The following is a 19,861-nucleotide window of genomic DNA, read 5'->3' as shown; positions in this document are numbered from 1 at the left end:
GTCTACCGCAGACCCCTCGTCCTGGCTGTGCTGGTGACTCTGTCACCTGACCTCTAGAATCCAGGCTGTAGATCTGCTTGCGCTGGGCAGTCCCCACACCCACATGGGATTCCCTCTGAGACTTGCCCATTTCCTGGGCGTAACCACTGGGACAGTAGGAAGCTACTCTCTCTGGATTGCTGAATTAGTTTGTGCTCAGTTTTTTAAGTTCCTATGTCTACGTTAAAAGGCTGGAATAGGAAAAAATAAATCTTTGCCAAATTAAAAAAAAAAAAATTCAGACATTAAAGTGCCAGACATCACAGGTTTCCCGTATATAGATCACTATGGATTTCACTGTCAAAAATCTCTCTTACAATCTAATAATGTGTAATGATGCTTCACTCAGATTATCTACTTGACAAATTTTCATAATAGTAAATTTATGTGTTTTTTTTTTTTTTTTTTTTTTTTTGTCTTTTTGTCTTTTGTTGTTGTTGCTATTTCTTGGGCTGCTCCCGCGGCATATGGAGGTTCCCAGGCTAGGGGTCGAGTTGGAGCTGTAGCCACCGGCCTACGCCAGAGCCACAGCAACGCAGGATCCGAGCCGCGTCTGCAACCTACACCACAGCTCACGGCAACGCCAGATCGTTAACCCACTGAGCAAGGGCAGGGACCGAACCCGCAACCTCATGGTTCCTAGTCGGATTCGTTAACCACTGCACCACGACGGGAACTCCAATTTATGTTTTAATAAAGCATTGCTTTTAAATTTTTTTTTTTTTTTTTTTTGACCATGCACGACACATGGAAGTTCGAAGGCCTGGGACTGAACCCAACCATAGCAGCGACCCTAACGCTGCAGTGACAATGCCTGATCCTTAACCTGCTGTGCCAGAAGAGAACTCCTAATTACAGTTTTTTTTGCTTCGTTTTATGGCTGCAACTGTGGCGTATGGAAGTTCCCAGGCTAGGGGTCAAATCAGAGCTGCAGCTGCCAGCCACATCCACAGCAACTCAGGATGTGATCTACCTGCAGCTTAGGGCAACTGCAGATCCTTAACCCACTGAGTGAGGCCAGGGATCAAACCTGAATCCTCATGGATACTAGTCAGGTTCTTAACCCAGTGAGCCGCAATGGGAACTCCATAATTATGGTTTCTAATACTGTAGACTGTCTCCTCACAAACACTAAAAAAGAGGACCGCCATCATCTCTAGTATAATGGTAATGTCTAAGGGCTTATTTTCTTCATATAGAGCATGGCAAATTTGTTTCTTCTCTTTTTCTGTTTTGATACCAAATGCTCAACTAATTCTACCTTTTCTGATTACTCAACTGTGCAAATTTAAGGATATTTTTTCTTATAAGGAATTAGCACGACTCATAGTGCAGATGTATCTTGTTAGATCAGTAACATAATGACAGTGTGATTGAAATTTACCTTGTAGCAAAAAAATGATTCAAGGAGAAAAAAATTTAATGTCTCTTTACCTTTTCATAGATAATTGCATTGTGCTTTTACCAAACATTTGTAATTGAATAAAATGCTATGTGTGTGTTGAAATGTCACAGTTTAGGATGTTGCTAGCTCTGGCACAGAGTATTAAAATTGTTTTGTGAAGACTGGTGGTTGTACTAAACTTTTTATAAGATTTTGCAAAATACCAGGGCATGTTATTTAGCGAGTGTAGCCCATTGCTTCAGGGGATCTGCGCAGAGTAAATACTTTAGCATGGTTATAGTGACAAGTCCTTATGTGATCTGGTTCTCTGCTAAGTGACCTCATTTATTACCACCCTTCTCCTCATTCACACGACTTTACTGTTCTTTGAACATATATTCTGTCTGAGGGCATTTGCATTTGCTCTGCCCCTACCTGGAATGCTCTTTTTATAAATTTGCATGACTGACTTCTTCCTTTGATTTAGGTTTCTGTTGAAATAATCACCTTTTTAGAGAGATCTTACCTGTTCTTGCTGTCACCCCTCCATCGCTTTTTATTTTATGTGCTTCATACTACTTGACTAGTTTTTTGTCAATCCTTTAATTGTAATATAAGCTCCACAGGGGCATGAACTTTATTTTATTCAGTGCAGCATTTCTAGCATAGTAGGTGTTTGAGTCAATAAGTGAATTATGTGCTTTTCCCTAAATTCACTATTGGGACTTAAGGAAAAAAGTAAATGCTGGTGATGAAAACACTTACACTCTTACAATAGGAATAGTAATATGATTGGAATAGGAAACTTTAGCTAGATGTCCCACTCTAATCTTGCCTCTTCTGGGAGTTCCCATCGTGGCTCAGTGGTTAATGGACCTGACTAGGAACCATGAGGTTGCAGGTTCAATCCCTGGCCTTGCTCAATGGGTTAAGGATCCAGTGTTGCCTCAAGCTGTGGTGTAGGTCGCAGACGAGGCTTGGATCCCGCGTTGCTGTGGCTGTGGTGTAGGCTAGCAGCCACAGCTCCAATTAGACTCCTAGCCTGGGAACCTCCATATGCCGAGGGAGTGGCCCCAGAAAAGGCAAAAAAAGGCAAATCATCATCATCATCATCTTGCCTGTTGTGGTTACTTCCTTGTGATTTTTCTAACAGGTATCAGGAGTCAAGAGATATATTGGAATAGTGTTTAGAGATCCTTAAATGTTTTATTTCAGGGACTCTATCAGTTGACTCAAAAGTGATTGCCTACTGGCCTTTCTGGTTTCACATTCTATAGTTTCTCTGTTCTGTTATTCACATATATGCCCCATAATTTTCTAAAATATACTGTCTGGTATTTACTTCACTCAGTTCCTCTTATAAATACTTTATAATTTTCTAGAATATTATTAATGAACCATAATTCTTAATTATCATGAGGATACTCCCTGGGCTTCGACAGAGCTTCTGGAAGTCTAGATGCTACTCTGAGAAACATTTGCCTCATTGAATGTGTTTAAGATTTTTTGTTTTCTTTTATAGACAGTTCAAGAGGAAGAACGAGAGATTTACAGACAGCTGCTGCAGATGGTGACAGGGAAACAGTTTTCTGTAGCCAAACCCACCACACATTTTCCTTTACACCTGTAAGTCACAGAAACATCTTTCACATGAATTGAATTCTACATTTTGTTATTTGGTACTGAAACTATACTCTTTTCTTTCTAGGTCTCGATGTCTTAGTTCCAGTAAGAATACTTTGAAAGATCCCCTGTTTAAAAATGGAAACTCTTGTGCAGCTCACATCATTGGCTCTGATACTTCATCATCTGGATCTGCCAGCGTTTTAACTGCCCAGGAACAACTGTCCCACAATGTGTATTCCTTATCATCTTATACCCCGGATGTTGTTGCATTTGGATCCAAAGATTCCGATCCTCTCCATCAACCCCCACAACAGCACTCACTTCCACATCAGCCAGATAACTTACCAGCTTCAAATACACAATCTGAAGGTAAAAATGGTATTGTATAACTGTATTTTCAATTCTAAGAACCAACTAACTATTTGATCTCTGTGGATTACAGGCAAGGTAGTAATACACATGAAACTTAATTAAGATGTAAGATATAAGATGCCTTAAATACATTTAATTCAGTTAGCCATGCCACAAATAAACTAAACATATAAGTAACTTGCTTTTTTCTTACATGGAGATGCAAATGATTTCATATGATATTTTATTTAAAAATTAACTTCCTGAACAATCTTGTGTCAGATAGCCCAATTACTTCAGTACATTCTCTGTTTCTAGTACTATGCAATGAAAATTAGGTGCTCTAAAGTTATAGGAGATGTGAAACATCAATTAAGAATTGAAGTAAAAGTTCTTTGGGTAGTACTTAGAAAACCTGGCATCAAAGAGTTTTCTACCTAACCTTCAGCTAACTAAAATACTCACTCTTTTAGCATTCCAGTTAGTTAGAAGTTTTGCTATGATAATTTTTTTTTTGTTTGCTTAATTTCCCATCTCTCTAGGTAAGTGTTATATGTGTGTTAGGCATGTAACTTAGAACAAATTTTATAAATGGTTTGACATTAGGGATCTTTCGCTAAATCAGTCTCTAAGCTCTCCTCTCCTTCAGGTCATTTAAGATTTTTTGGTGTTTTTTTTGTCTTCTAGGGCCGAACCCGCGGCATATGGAGGTTCTCAGGCTAGGAGTCCAATTGGAACTGTAGCCACCGGCCTACACCACAGCTACAGCAATGCCAGATCCGAGCTGCGTCTGTGACCTACCACAGCTCATGGCAGTGCCAGATCCTTAAGCCACTGAGAGAGACCAGGGATTGAACCCTAGTCCTCATGGATGCTAGTCAGGATTGCTAACCACTGAGCCACAACGGGAACTCCAAGTTTTTTCTTTTTTTTTAATACCTATTCCTCAGTTTTCTTAAAATTCTTACTTGGGAATTAAAAATGTTGGTGACATCATTATGTAGCTACGCATATTCATGAAAATTTGTATTAAATTTTGTGTGAGGTGATTTACTAAGAATTCATTAAAAGCCTTTAATTTCAGAAACATGCATTGTGTGGCAGATGCTTAGAACAAATATACCATGCCAAACTGTTTGATTACTTTCCTTATATGTTTATTAAATATTTTAAGTGAGGTTCTAATCATAGCGCTTTAGAAGGACATGATTCTTACCTTTATCAACATAAAATAAATTCTAGAATGCTAGAATTTGTTCCCTTTAGACTCTGCTACTTTTTTTTAAGCTATGCCTATGGCATGTAAAAGTTCCCAGGCCAGGGATCCAACCCGTGCTGTGGCAGTGAGCTGAGCCGCTGCAGCTACAAAGCCAGATCCTTTACCTGCTGCTCCAAAAGAGAACTCCCTGGACGCTTCTACTTCTGCCTTAGCTGCTGCTCTTTCTTTCTGCCTTCCCTCCTCTTGTATTTCCCTCTCTTTCCTTTCTCTTTCCCCTTCTTCTTCCCTCTTTCACCTTCTTCAGTCTCCTGGTAGTTCATGAACTAAAGACTTTGGAAAATCTTGGCATGTTCTTAATTCCCAGGAATAGAAAGAGGAAGCACAGGGAGCAAGCACAGCCTGGGAGGAGATGCTGAAGGGCATATATACTTGCTTTAGAGTGATTGCTTTATTTGTGAGGCAAGCTCTTCACTAAGGCCTACTTAGGGCTCAATGAAAATGGACCTGCCCCTCTTTCTCTTCCATCTTACCTTTATCCCTATGCTGTATTATTTTATGGAAATAGAATATAACAAAATGTGGGAACTTAAACTACAGATATCTAAATGGTACAACTGCGTGGAATTTTGTTAGTAATGATAACCTCTTGTGTTTCTTTGTTTAGGATCAGACTCTGTGATTTTACTCAAAGTGAAAGATTCCCAGACTCCAACTCCCAGGTAAACTTTGATTAAAGGACATTTTTAAAAATTTTGTTTTCTCTCTCTTTAATCACAGTTTCTTCACTAAGAATTACATAATGTTAAAGTAAAACGGCCTAAATTCAGGCCTCTCTCGTGTGTTGTTTGAATTATTTCAGTGACTTCCTAATTGATCTTTTTTTCTTCAGCCTCCATTCTGTTCTTCATTCCATCTTCCATTCTGCAGAGCAATCCTTCTAAAATGTATATCTAATCGTTCATTATACTCCCTGCAGGGTGCCTTATCAGATGTAGAATCAATCCCAAACTCCTAGTATGGTTTCCTATACTATGCATTCTTCCTCCACTATGCATTCTTTCCTTTAACAGGTATTTATTTGGGTGCCAGACAACAAGAACTCCAAATGTGTTCTTACCTCCACTTGTTTTCAGTATTGCACACTAAGTAGCCCCTCACAGTGCTTCCACTGATCTCCCCGACTTTCTTTGTTGTTGTATCAGTTTACTGCATTAAGGAAATAGGTCACATCCTCTTTGTTCTCTCCTTACTAACCTCAGTGACAGTAGGGAGGTAATAGAATAGCATTTTCATCATCAATGATGATGGTGATGGTTGAGAATACTAATTCTCAGAAGTTAGGCTGAGGAGCAAAGGATAACCTTTGAGCCCTTGTTCTTGTCTTTACTAGGACAGATTGCAGAAATTTAAGAACTGAAAGGGACTCCAATCTCCCTATTTATAAATCAAAGGCCCATGGAAAGGAAGTGACTTGCTAAGTGTCACAAATCAGGGCCAGCTCCAGGAGATCCCAATCTCTTAACTTCCAGTTTGATGCTCTGTTTACTTGTTCTGCATATCTGAAAGTTTTCTTTGGAAAAGTGTTCACTCTTCTTTCATTTGGTTCTGTGAGAACTTCTTCAGTTAAGGGGGCTGGCAAGGAGATAAGGAAGTTTCAGAAGAACAAAAGGCTCTAGAACATGCCTGTGACTCTACAAAGCATTATTCCCAAGAGCTGCATGGAATAGAACTGGTCTTTCATCTTAGGAATGGAGTTATACTGCTGATTATCCACTTTGGTTCCTTGGCTTATTAGCCATTTGATGTGACTGTTCTATGGGTGGGGATTTTCAGTATCAGCTGTGATTTGGTTGAATGTATTTTGACTCAAGTAGAGAGACAAGAAGTCCAAGAACTCATTGAGATTTTATATAACTATGAGTAAATCTGTCAATTGGAGCCATTTGGAAAGAGGACTATTCTAGCTTATTACCTTGACAAGTTATGTCCTCTTTCATATCATGTGGGTCTCTTTTGCAAGTAAGAAACTATGTTCAACTTATTTCTCTGCTGAATGTTGGGTCATCTTTTTAACAGCATGTGGCCTATGACTCATATTTGTATTCCTTTAGCTACTATTTAAATTATTTTATGTAATTTATGTCCTTTTATTTATTCCATACTTGTAAAGCATTCTTGTAAACTATTTAAGTGATTAGTTTTCTTAATGAAAATATTTGATTTTTTAAAGTCACCTACACATTTGTCACATTTTTCTTTTCCTACCCATAGTCCTACTTTTTTCCAGGCAGAGCTGTGGATCAAAGAATTGTAAGTTATTATTTTTGATATCTTTTTTCCTTCTCCATCACTTTCTTTTCAGTTAGAAGAAGTCATTTAGCCTGTCACTCTGCCTGTTTTTAGTCAGTAAAAATCCTTTTTATATCTGTTTAAAAAATATCTTTTAACTTACTGTGTTTTAAAAGTTCTTTGGGGGTTGGGATATTGCTATGCTCAGGGTTGTTAAATCTACAACAATTATTAAAGCTAAATTGAGAAAATATTTTAAAGTTAGCTATTATATGTAAAGGAAAATAAATGCCCTTATTTTCACATTGATAAAACTATTTTTTTTTGAGTAATTGGTGTTTTTGTAATTTGCAGTATCACTGAAAGTTTAGTTTCTAGTTTTAAGAACTCACTTTGAGTAGCCAAACCCCTGGTCTTGTTGTTTTGTTTGTTTGTTTGTTTGTTTGTTTTAAGAAAAAGAGAAACCTATAGTTCTTTTATATCATAAATACAGTATTTGAACTAAAACCTCAGTGATATCTTGTATTATCTTCTGCTTTGGGTCAGTCTCAATTTTGAATTTCCAGAATGAAGCTTCACTTTCTCCATAATTTTAGAAGTACTTTTCTATTTTTTTAAAGACTGCACATTTACGGATGTCCACAGAAGTCGCTTGTTCATGTTTAGCAACAAACTAGTAATTTTTATCATTTCAAAAAAATAAAATAATTTCAGTAACACCTTGTGGTTTCACTTTGTCTTAAAGTAAGTGTAGTGATAAGTTAGTATAAGGATTTTTATATTTTCTGTATGAGGGTTTTATGTGTAATGCTCATTGTCTATCAGCAGTGTTCTTGATGTGAGAGTGGTCTGAATTTGTGTCACATTCCTTTGAATTTCCTAGAACTAGTGTTTATGATTCTCGAGCACGGGAGAGATTGCGCCAAATTGAAGAGCAGAAAGCATTGGCATTACAGCTTCAAAACCAGGTAAGAAAAAGTTTTTGAGATAATAAATGAATAGCACATCCAAGTTGAAACTAATTTGTAAGGTCACCTGGATTTGGGATCAAAACAGTTGTAATTGGAGTTCCTGTTGTGGCTCAGTGGCTAACAAATCCGACTAAGAACCATCACGTTCTGGGTTCAATCCCTGACCTTGCTCAGTGGGTTACGGATCCGGCGTTTCCGTGAGCTGTGGTGTAGGTCTCAGACGCGGCTCAGATCCCACGTTGCTGTTGGGCTGTGGCTGTGGCATAGGCCAGTGGCTACAGCTCCAATTAGACCCCTAGCCTGCATATGCTGCAGGAGCAGCCCTAGAAAAGGCAAAAAGAAAAAAAAAAAGTTGTAATTGCAAGATACAGTGTATGGTAAGGGGAATATGTTCCTGGTCTCTCCAGTTAGTACTGTTTAGTGTACAGAGACAGATAGTATATTTCTTTATTCCACTTATTTTGAAGTTCTTTCTCTCAGAGACTGCAGGAGCAGGAACATTCAGTACATGATTCAGTAGAACTGCATCTTCGTGTGCCTCTTGAAAAGGAGATCCCTGTTACGATTGTTCAAGAAACAGGAAAAAAAGGTCATAAATTAACTGATAGTGAAGATGAATTTCCTGAAATCACAGAGGTAAATTATATATTATAAATTCCTGCACTTTCAAGTGTTGAGTTCAGAGAGAATTCTTTGGGGAGTTTCCACCACAGTGCAGTGGGTTAAAAATCTGACTGCAGCAGTTCAGGTTGCTACAGCAGCTCAGGTTGCTACAGTAATGCGGGTTCAGTCCCTGGCCTGGCGTAGGGGGTTAAAGGATCCAACGTTGCTGCAGCTGCATCATAGTCAGAGCTTCAGCTTGGCCCAGGAACTTCCATATGCCGCAGGTATGGCCATTAAAAAAAAAAAAAAAGAGTTCTTTGGACAAATTTCAAACATTAATAGAACATCTGGATTTAAATTGTATTGTGTATCCCTGCTTTTATTTGTATTGTGTACTAGTCTTGGCTTTATTTTAAGGGATTATTGAAAATTGAGGAAGGAATTATGGAGTGACTTTTAATGACTTTAGTGAAAAAGTGTGTTTCATTTCATGTATATTTTAACTTAATGCGTGTGTACAGTACTTTGACATCAAATAGCAAGCTGAGCCTTACCCTTTTTCTTAAGTAATAAAAACTCAGTATAAAAATTTGATAAATACATAGAAGTCTGCATACATTTAAAGATAATGTGCTCCTTAATTCATTCTTCTGTTTGGAAAACTCTCTTATTGCTGGTTAGTGTAACACGTTATAGCTGTACTGAATTCCACATTTTTACATTAAAAAAATAAAAGAAATTTTTCTAGAAAAATGTGTCTGAAAGACATTACCTTTACTCTCTTATTACCCTTTGAGAAAGATTCTATTTCTGAGAAAATTGTTTGGCCAAAGATATAAAATATAATACTTTCAGGATTATTATGAAACGAGGGTCTGAAATATTCTGAAAAAAAGGGAAGACAGGACAGGTTGGGAAGAAGTAATCAAGGAATTTACTGGAAGAAACAGAAACCAAAATGTTAGAAGTAAACAGTTGATTAGGGACAGATAAAAGCTGGGGATTGCATGGGGCTTGGTGAAAAACTGCTATGTCTGAGGCCATGTATGCTTGATCTCTGACACTTCTTGGTTCCATAGGAAATGGAGAAAGAAATAAAGAATGTATTTCGCAATGGGAACCAGGATGAAGTTCTGAGTGAAGCATTCCGCTTGACCATTACACGCAAAGATATTCAAACTCTAAACCATCTGAACTGGCTCAATGATGAGGTAATCTCACCCCTATTTTTATATCCAAACAGTAAATGAACATCAAGTGGAAACCAAGGCATTATCTTACTGTTTCTTAAAATGTGGTCCTCAAATGACCTGTTTCAGAATCAGCTCCCACTGGCCTCTCCATTCTCCTGAATAAGTACGAGGCAGTGTGGTAGAGATATGCATTTTTAAACAAATATCTTAGGTGATTTTTTTATATACCTTAATGTCTGAGAACTGATGATTTACCATTTTATGTGTTGAAGATTGGGACACTGAGGGAGAGGACATTCGCTCATTAGTATTCTCACTCTCTTTAAGGTACCTTCCCTGCATTTCATATCTTTTGAGCAAATATTTAATAGCTGACCATGTTGCAGCATGCAGGAATTCTTTGGGATTTCCATGTAGGAACCCATTTCTACCCTTCTATCTCCACTTAGGTGATGAGTGATAAGATTTCCAAAATAGCCTATATTTTTACATGATTTTTCTTGTCTTTTTATGGCCGCACCTGCGGCATATGGAGGTTCCCAGGCTAGGGGTCTAATTGGAGCTGTAGCTGCTGGCCTACACCACAGCCACAGCAACGCCAGATCCAAGCCACATCTGCAACCTACACCACAGCTCACGGCAACGCCAGATCCTTAACCCACTGAGCAAGGCCAGGGATCAAACCTGCAACCTCATGGTTCCTAGTCGGATTCGTTTCTACTGCGCCATGATGGGAACTCCCTACATAATATTTTTTAAACTGACATTGAAGAGGCTGTGTTATTAAATATTTGATGTATTGGGTTAAAAAGAGTTACAGCCCTCGGCTCCTGAAAGTTCTAATTATTTTAAGTAGATTAGTTATATATTAATTAAGTAGATTAAACTGATCTGTCCTGTTCCTAAACCTGTAGGAGTGTGTTATATTTCAGAAGGATATTTTCACAGCAAAAGAAGAGAACTGGATTGGGGTTTTTCCTTAAGTACCTGCTTCCTTCCTTAGGCCCACTAGGAGCATCCCTGCTTGATATATCAGGTGTACACAAGCTTCGTAGTATGGAGAATTTTTAGATACTTAATATACTAAGCACTAGATAGTCTAGATACCTGTATCCTGGTCTTGTATGTTTAAGACCTTCCAAATATAATATTGGCTAATATCTATAGGGCATTTACCACATGTTATACACTATTCTAAGAGTTTTATATATCATAGTCACCACAGTCACCACAGTCCTTGGAGGTAGATATTACAGCTTTGTCATCTCCATTTGACAGGCATAGAAAGATTAAGAAACTTGCAAGTTTACATGAATAGTAAGTAGCAAAGCAAAGATTCAGACTCAAGCATTGGGTCTTATATATTGTATTATACTGCCTTAGAATCTTTAATTGGATCCTGTTTCAAGATTAGATGTATAAAACTTGAGACATGTATCTGGTCCAGTAATTTGATTTTCTGTGGAGCTAGCTGGACTAGTCCCATTCTCTTTGCCACTGGTATGCTTATAAGATATAAATTTCAGAAGTTCATCACTCCCTGAATAATATCTTTGACCAAGAATAGTAAGACGGTACAGTTTGATACGTCTTGCCTTAGGGGAAACGAGAGCCCTTGCTTCTTGTGGCTCAGAATAGTGATATTAGAACATTGAATCAGATAATGAGGGAAAAAAAGAGTTCACCAAATCAAAGGGCAAAATGAAAATTAACAGGAGTTCCTGTCGTGGCACAGTGGTTAACGAATCCAACTAGGAATCATGAGGTTGCGGGTTTGATCCCTGGCCTTGCTCAGTGGGTTAAGGATCCGATGTTGCTGTGGCTCTGGTGTAGGCTGGCGGCTACAGCTCCGATTCGACCTCTAGCCTGGGAACCTCCATATGCCGCGGGAGCAGCCCTAGAAAAGGCAAAAAGACAAAAAAAAAAAATTTAAGAACAATCAAAAGCAGGCGTTCCCATATTGCTCAGTGGGTTAAGTACCTGACTAGTGTCCATGAGGATGCTGGTTTTATCCCTGGCCTCCCTAAGTGGGTTAAGGATCTGGCCTTGCTGCAAGCTGCAGCATAAGTCACAGGTGCCGTTCAGATTTGCATCTAACATTACTGTGGCTGTGGCATAGGCCAGCAGAGCTGTAGCAGAGCTAGGCTTCCCTAGCCTGGGAACTTCCATATGCCGCAAGTGTGGCCCTAAAAAAAAGCAAAAAAAAAAAAAAAAAAAAAAAGGTGCAGTCAAAAGTATCCATCGATTAAGTGTTTTTGATTTGGAGATATTAATCTGTGGTCTCTCACCTTTTTTTTTTTGGCCTGCCACTGCTAAATGGGAAGGATTGTAGCTTGTTTGTTGTACATTATGCAGAACCTTCTAGGGGGCAGCAATGAGTAGGTCATGAGCTGAGTTCTTACTATATTCTGTGGCGTTTACCTCATTGAGCTCCCTTACAGAGGCAGCATTCATCAGGACATATTTTCCATTCCCTGGGCCCATCAGAAAATGGGTTTTTTTTTTTTTAGCAAGCAAAGTTAATGGAAATTACGTTATTTAGAAGAGTCGAGGGGAAGGAAAGATTCCTCATGTACTTTATCTCTACCACACCTACCCATAACTTTGGTAAGGAGTGCTTTTCTCCTGAGTTTAGAATAATGTTAATCTTGAAAAGCAGGTGCCAATTCACATGTCCATGATAATAAGAACTATTTTAATAACTACTTTAACGCTATTTTAACTATTTTTAAAAGCACCATTTTCAAAGTACCATACTTCTCAGGGTTATTACCCTCAAAAAGCTGGTAATATTTTGATGGGGAATTAGTAGGTATTCATACTCATTTAAAAATACTTAATTTTGCTTCCCAATTGTGAACTCTCAGTCTTTTGCAAGTAATTTGCCCTCTCTTCTATACTGTTCTCCTTCCCTCAATAGATATTTTCATTAACCATTTCTTTTCTTTTTGTATCTCATGTCAGTTTTATAGGCTGCATTAAAACTTTCTCCAAAACAGGGAATTCCCTGGTGGCCTAGAAAGTTAAGGATCCAGCGTTGTCATTGCTGTGGCTCAGGTCATTGGTGTGGTGCAGGTTTGATCCCTGACCCAGGGATTTCCCCATACCATGGATACAACCAAAAAAATAATAATAATAAAAAAAACTTTTTCCAAAATAAAGTGATTGACACGTTATTTCTACCATTTTATAGACAAGGAATATAAGATCCTAGAAATGAAAGTGTTCAGATTTAGTTTATAAGGGTAATAAAATCCAGAAGGCCTATATTTGGGATATGTACAGAAAGCCATTAGGCCACCCTTTCTCTGGTCTCTTTCGTAAAAGAAGAGTAGGCCACAATAACTGTTCATACAGTAGGCTTTCCAACTTGTTTTCAAAAATGGATTGGTATATAGGCAAATAGTTAAATTCTCTTAGCTTCAAAGGATTAATGATTGACAGATTAACATTTTACTTCACTGTAAGAAAATGAAACTTCTCAAAATTGGAATGTGGGAACTGGCTGCCTTGTAAAGAATACAAAATGAGGGATTTCCGTACCAGGTGATTAGTTATTAATAGAAGTATCTAGGAGTTCCTCTCATGGCACAGCAGAAACGAATCTGACTAGGAACCGTGAGGTTGCGGGTTTGATCTGTGGCATTGCTAAGGATCCAGCGTTGCCATGAGCTGTGATGTGGGTCACAGACGTGGCTCAGATCTTTGATGTTGCTGTGGCTGTGGCGTAAGCCAGCAGCTGTAGCTCCGATATGACCCCTTGCCTGGGAACCTCCACATGCCACAGGTGCAGCCCTAAAAAGTGAAAGAAAGAAAGAGAGAGAGAGGGAGAGAGAGAGAGAAAGGAAGGAAGGAAGGAAGGAAGGAAAGAAGAAAGAAGGAGTATCTAATTAAGGGAAGGAGGACAGAGTTAGAGACTAAGGGAGAAATTAGTTGCAAAAGTAGATTGAAAGTCACAATTAAGAAACAAAAGGAAATAGTTTAAAATGGATGTCAATATTAGAATTATTTATTATTTCCTGGAGATTGAGTTGAATAACTTCTGGAATCCAACCCTAAGATTTTAGGTTAATGATCCTGAGGAGAGAACTGTTTTGGGCGTTATGTTTCTCTTATGGTCTCATGATTCTCCTTCTTAGAGGGCCTAGTTGTTTCATTAAGCATCGGATACATTTAGAAATACGTGGAAATTATTTAGGCATACAAGTAAATGAATCTGATATCAGCTTCTGGCCACAATAGAATAAAATGGATCAAATTTACTCTTTTCAACTTGGAAACTAGATAAAACATGACGTTACAATTTGCAAACGCTAGATAACAGTGGTTCCTGAGAGAAGGGAAATGAAAAGGATGAGCCTATAATTTCTCCTGCTTACTAGGGTGGTGTACAAGGAAGTACCTAGCAGTCTTGCTAAGCGGAGGAGAGTTCAGAGAGGCCAGCGTGGCTAAGGTTTGTGAGGTAAATACTGGAGGGGAAGTTGCTCTACAAAGCAAAAGCTCCAGAGATGTGCAGAGGGCTCTCCTTGAATCTTTAGCTGAGTACCGATCTGTGCATATATGGGAAGAAACTACCGGAAGCTAGGGAAAGAGCTACCAGAAAGAAGAATCAGAAGTCTGAGCACTAACACAGGTGCCAAGCATAGTTCATGTTCCAACCAGCTAGAGTAGGAAAGTCCTGGGACATTGAATAGAGTCCTCAAAAGGGCATGGCCTCAAGAGTGAGGCCAAAGTGGCCATGGAGTAAAGGCTGCTCTGAATCCGTGATAACAAGCCTTGAAAGCTTGAAACTGATCCAATAACTTAACCATACACAGAATGAAGCCCAACAATGTTTAAAGGAATACAGCAAATTCTAATAACAATAAAATCCAACAACATGAAATGCATAATGTCTAGCATCAATTTAAAAATTCTCAGGCATGCAAAGTGGGAAAAAATGTAACAGGAAAGAAACTGTAGCTGTAGAAATACCCTGAAAAAGATAAAAATGATAGAATTAGCCATCAGAGGTACTAAAACAGGTATCATAAACATATTCCATGTGTTCAGGGAAATAGAGGAAGGTGGACATTATGGGGAGAAAAATAGAAGATTTTATTTATTTATTTACTTATTTATTTATTGCTTTTTAGGGCTATACCTGTGGCATATGGACAGTCCCAGGCTAGGGGTCACATCAGAGCTTCAGTTGCTGGCCTACACCACAGACACAGGCAACACCAGATCCCAGCCATGTCTGCGACCTATACCACAGCTCACAGCAATGCCAGATCCCCAACCCACTGAATAGGGCCAGGGATCAAACCTGTGAGTCCTCATGGATACCAGTCGGGTTTGTTAGTGCTGAGCCATGACAGGAACTCCAAAAAAATGGAAGATTTTTAAAAAGACTCAAATTGAGCTTCTAGAGATGAAAAATACAGTGTCTGGAATAAAAAAAGAAAATTCATGAGATGAGATGAATAGTAGATTAGACACCATGGAAGGAAAAATTAGTGAACTTGAAATAGGGTGATGGGAACCATCCAAATGAAACAGAGGAGTTCCTGTCGTGGCGCAGTGGTTAACGAATCCGACTAGGAACCATGAGGTTGCGGGTTCGGTCCCTGCCCTTGCTCAGTGGGTTAACGATCCGGTGTTGCCGTGAGCTGTGGTGTAGGTTGCAGACGCGGCTCGGATCCCGCGTTGCTGTGGCTCTGGCGGAGGCCGGTGGCTACAGCTCCGATTCAACCCCTGGCCTGGGAACCTCCATATGCCGTGGGAGCGGCCCAAGAAATAGCAACAACAACAACAACAACAAAAAAGACAAAAAGACAAATGAAACAGAAAAAAAGGCTGAAAAAAAAGATGATCAGAGCATTAGTGAGCTCTGGGACAGTGTCAAGCAGTCTAAGCATGCACTCGAAGTCCCAGAAGGAAAGGGAGGGTGTAAGTGGCATCAAAAGAAGTGTTTAAAGACATAATAGTGTAGGATTTTCCAAATTTGAAAACATAAACTGAGAGATCCAAGAAATTCAGTATACCCCAAGTAGAAGAAACACCAACTGAAATATATAATAACTCAGTTGCTGAAAAACACTGATATAGAGAAAAATGATAAAAGCAACCAAAAGAAAAGAAACATATTATGTATAGAGGAACAAAGACCTGTCAGAAACCGTATAGGCCAGAAGAGAAGGTAGCTACATCTTTAGTACTGAAGGGGAAAAAAAAAAACAAACTTGTCAACCTAATTTCTGTACCAGCAAATATGTCTCAAAAAAATAAGGCTGTACTTTTCTAGGCAAACATGCTGAGAGAATTCATCACCAGCAAATCTCTTCTATAATATTAAAGGATATTTGTCAGGCAGAAGAAAAATAATGAGGTAGAAATTTCAATCTCATTTTTTACTATCTCTGAAAGACAAAAAAAATGAACATGCTATGGGGCTTGTGACATGTTGAAGTAAAATTTGTAACAACACAAAGAGGGGAAATGGAAGTATATACTTATATTCTTGCACAATACATGAAGTGGTATAATGTTATAGGAAGATAGACTATTGTAAGTGAAAGGTATATAAATCCTATAGCAACCAGTTAAAAACAAAAAGGTATCGTTAATAAGCCGGTAATGAAGGAGTTCCCTTGTAGTACAGCAGGTTAAGGATCCAGGATTCATCCCTGTGGCATCTTGGGTTGCTGCTGTAGTGTAGGTTTGTTTGTTTATTTGTTTTCATTTTTGGCCGACCCATGCTTATGGAGCTTCTGGGCCAGGGATTAGATCCAAGCCGGAGTTGTGACCTAAGCCACAGCTGCGACAAGGCTGGATCCTTGACCCACTGTGCCAGGTTGGGGATTGAACCTACATCCTAGGGATCCCAAGACATTGCCAGTACCATTGTGCCTCAGCAGGAGCTCCTGTAGTGTGTGTTTGACCCCTGGGAACTTCTACATGCTTCGGGCACAGCCAGAGAAAAAAAAACCAGTAATGGCAATAAAATGGAATTTAAAAATCCTCAATCCTGGAGCTCCCTAGTGGCCCAGCAGTTAAGGATTCAGCATTGTCACTGCTGTGACTCATTCCGTCCTGTGGCCTGGATTTGATCCCTGGCCCAGGAACTTTCACATGGCACGGGCATGGCCAAAAAAAAAAAAAAAAAAAAAACCTCAATCCAGAGGAAGGCAGGAAAAGAAGAGGCAAATAGAAAAATAGAACAGTTGGGACAAATAGAAAAAAAGAACACGGTGGTGGATTTAAACCCAACCATCTCAGTAATCACATTAAACATAAACGGTCTAACCGAGCACACCCAATGGAAATACAATATGAGCCATGTATGTAATTTCAGGTTTTAACCTAGTATATCTAAAACGTTATTTTGGTATGTAATAAATACGAAACTATTATTAATGAGGTATTTTACCTTCTCTTTAAAATGCGTGTATTTTATACTTACAGCACATTAACACAGTACAGTTTGGGTTTTTTTGTTTTTTGTTTTTTTGTCTTTTTGCCTTTTCTAAGGCCATTCCCTCGGCATATGGAGGTTCCCAGGCTAGGGGTCTAATCGGAGCTGTAGCCGCCAGTCTACACCAGAGCCACAGCAATGCCAGATCCTTAACCCAATGAGTAAAGCCAGGGATCAAACCTATACCCTTTATGCCAGAGCCACAGCAACGCGTGATCTGAGCTGCGTCTGCAACCTACACCACAGCTCATGGCAACGCTGGATCCTTAACCCACTGAGCAAGGCCAGGGATCAAACCCATGTCCTCATGGTTCCTAGTCGGATTCATTAACCACTAAGCCATGATGGGAACTCCCACAGCACAGTTTGGATTAGTCATATTTCAAGTGTTTTATAGTCACTTTGACTAGTGGCTGTCATATTGGACAATATAAATTAAACAACCAGTTAAAAAGCAGAGATTGTCAGATTAGGTTAAAAAATTTGTCTTCAAGAAAGTTTTGTTGTTGTTGGTGTTGTGCCCAGAGCATGCAGAAGTTCCCAGGCCAGGGATTGAACCTGTGCCACAGAAGTGACCCAGGCCACAACAGTGATGATGCTGGATCCTTAACCTGCTCGGCCACCAAGGAACTGCAAGAAACCTATTTTGAATGACACAGATAAGTTAAAAGGATGGAAAAATACGCCATGCAAACACTAAACAAAAGAAAGATGAAGTAACAATATTAATATCACACCAAGTAGATTTCAGAACATGGAATGTTCCAATGAGAGACATTTCATAATGATAAGAGGATAAACTCATCTAGAACATTAACTGTCCTATGCATCTAATAACAGAACTTCAAAATACAACATGAAGCAAAACGTAAAAAAACACAAAGGGGAAATAGACAAATCTATAATTACTGTTGAAGATTTCAGCACCTCTCTCCCAATAATTTATTTTGTTTCCAAGGAGAAGTTAAATCTAAATGATGCTCAGTAAGAGAGGAAATGGCTTGCAAAACATTAAGTCCAGCTAGACAAAACTAGCACAGGGAATAGGTTTTCCCTAGAAAATAAAAAATGATTGTGAGAAAGGGGAAAAAAATTAGACAGAATGAGATAAATTGGTTTAGTGAATGAATAGGATGGGTCTCCCGTATGCTGTGCACCCCTACATGTAGAATAAGATGATCAGAATAGGAGTTAACAGTGTTTCTAACATGACTCAGAGTCCACATCATTTTAGTTTACCTCTTTCAAGTGTTTCTTAATAGAACTAGTTCTTTTGATAAACAGGGATTTATGTGAGGTCACAGGGAGAATAGTAATTACAGTTGTCATGGCTCCATAAAAATAGATGTTGCCTGCCTGTCTTTCTCTAAAATTTTGGCAGTAATTCTAATAATTTGTTACTTGAATTTGCACATGAGAAAAATCCTGGGCACAGTGAGAGATGCAGTAACAGAGAGATTGTGTGAAGTCTGCCCTCTTGGTTTCTATGATGTTCTTAGGTTAGATCTTAGTGACCTTCTGAATCATAATATTCAGGTGCTGTTGCTTGGTAAGTCTTTTGGGTTTTGTGGTTGACAAGGTTGACAGTGTGGTTGACGTTCTAATTTAAAAAATCAGAATGAAGAGGCAGGAAAATCTAGAAGGGTAAAATAGGAAGAACAGCTTTTTCCCCAAAAACGTAATCTTTTCTTTTCTTTCTTTCTTTCTTTCTTTCTTTTTTTTTTTTTTTTTTTTTTTGTCTTTTTAGGGCTACACCCAGGGCATATGGAATTTCTCAGGCTAGGAGTTGAATCCAAGCTGCACCTACTGACCCATGCCACCATGGCCCCAGCAATGTCATATCCGAACTGTGTCTGCGACCTTCACCAAGCCCCACAGCAACGCTGGATCCTTAACCCACTGAAGCGAGTCTAGGGAATCAAACCTGCATCCTCATGAATCCTACTTGGGTTCATTCCCACTGAGCCACAAGGGGGACTCCCCCCAAAAGTAATCTTGGTTTCTGCTAAGAAGCACTGTCATGCCCAAGACTTGTAGTACATTTTTTTCCTAAGCTAATTTTAAGTGTCAGAGTGTGAAATTGGGAAGGATTAAAAGTCAGGACTTGACTGTTAGTGAAATTTTTACTTATTTTAAATGCATGAGAAAACAGTAGTTTGGCTGGTTTACTACATGAGAAGGAAGATACAAATAGCAGTAGTCATTTATGTCATTGTGGTAACATACAGGAAAAGGATTGAATCCTTAGTTTGAAAACATTGTAGGCTTTTCTTTTAAAGAGAAGCTTTTTTCAGCTTCAGCCTGGCAGCTCTTCAAATAAAATCACAAAGAAACAAGACACTGTAAACAACCATTCCACTCCCAAACAGGACTGCATAGACAAGCAGGCGCTCATGGCCAAGGCTGTGAAGGCAGCCGGAAGGGCAGCTCTTTAGAAGCCACAGCAAAGAGAGGCAAGTGTGGGCCCCCAAAAGAGTGACAAGTGCAAGACCAGTAGGCACAGGGCTGATTTACTACTCTTAGCCCCCTATTCCAAAGGGAATTCAAGATCTTCTGGAGCTAAGAGAGCCCTGTGTGCAGAAAGGCTCTCACCACGCAAGGGGAGAGACCCTTGTCTTCATACAGTACAAGCAAATGCTGTCACTGCTTCTCTTTCATCTTAAACACTGTGATCTCTTCTCTCATTTTGGTTTTCTTCATCTTCAGCCCTCCTCTGTGAGAAGATGTGTA

At 39.1% G+C, this 19,861-nt stretch overlaps 1 protein-coding gene across 14 annotated transcripts in view; it reads left to right on the top strand.

Annotated features, from left to right (window-relative positions):
- Positions 1–19,861, top strand: part of SENP1 (SUMO specific peptidase 1) — a 56,566-nt gene that overhangs the window by 24,670 nt on the left and 12,035 nt on the right. For all 14 annotated transcript variants that reach the window (XM_021092613.2, XM_013997976.3, XM_084957302.1 and 11 more), the window contains 7 exons: positions 2,946–3,049; positions 3,132–3,418; positions 5,284–5,338; positions 6,891–6,929; positions 7,792–7,876; positions 8,360–8,515; positions 9,562–9,693. In XM_021092613.2, the coding sequence (XP_020948272.1) occupies positions 2,946–3,049; positions 3,132–3,418; positions 5,284–5,338; positions 6,891–6,929; positions 7,792–7,876; positions 8,360–8,515; positions 9,562–9,693 (858 nt within the window). The remainder of the gene's footprint in view (positions 1–2,945; positions 3,050–3,131; positions 3,419–5,283; positions 5,339–6,890; positions 6,930–7,791; positions 7,877–8,359; positions 8,516–9,561; positions 9,694–19,861) is intronic.

This window comes from Sus scrofa, chromosome 5 (assembly GCF_054392235.1).
Source record: "Sus scrofa isolate SSC_HxYL_T2T_F1_AM1 chromosome 5, Sscrofa_HxYL_maternal_Yorkshire_Landrace_v2.0, whole genome shotgun sequence".
Lineage (NCBI taxonomy): Eukaryota > Metazoa > Chordata > Mammalia > Artiodactyla > Suidae > Sus > Sus scrofa.
The sequence above is the reverse complement of the archived record's forward strand: the minus strand, read 5'-3'. Positions and strand labels throughout refer to the sequence as shown.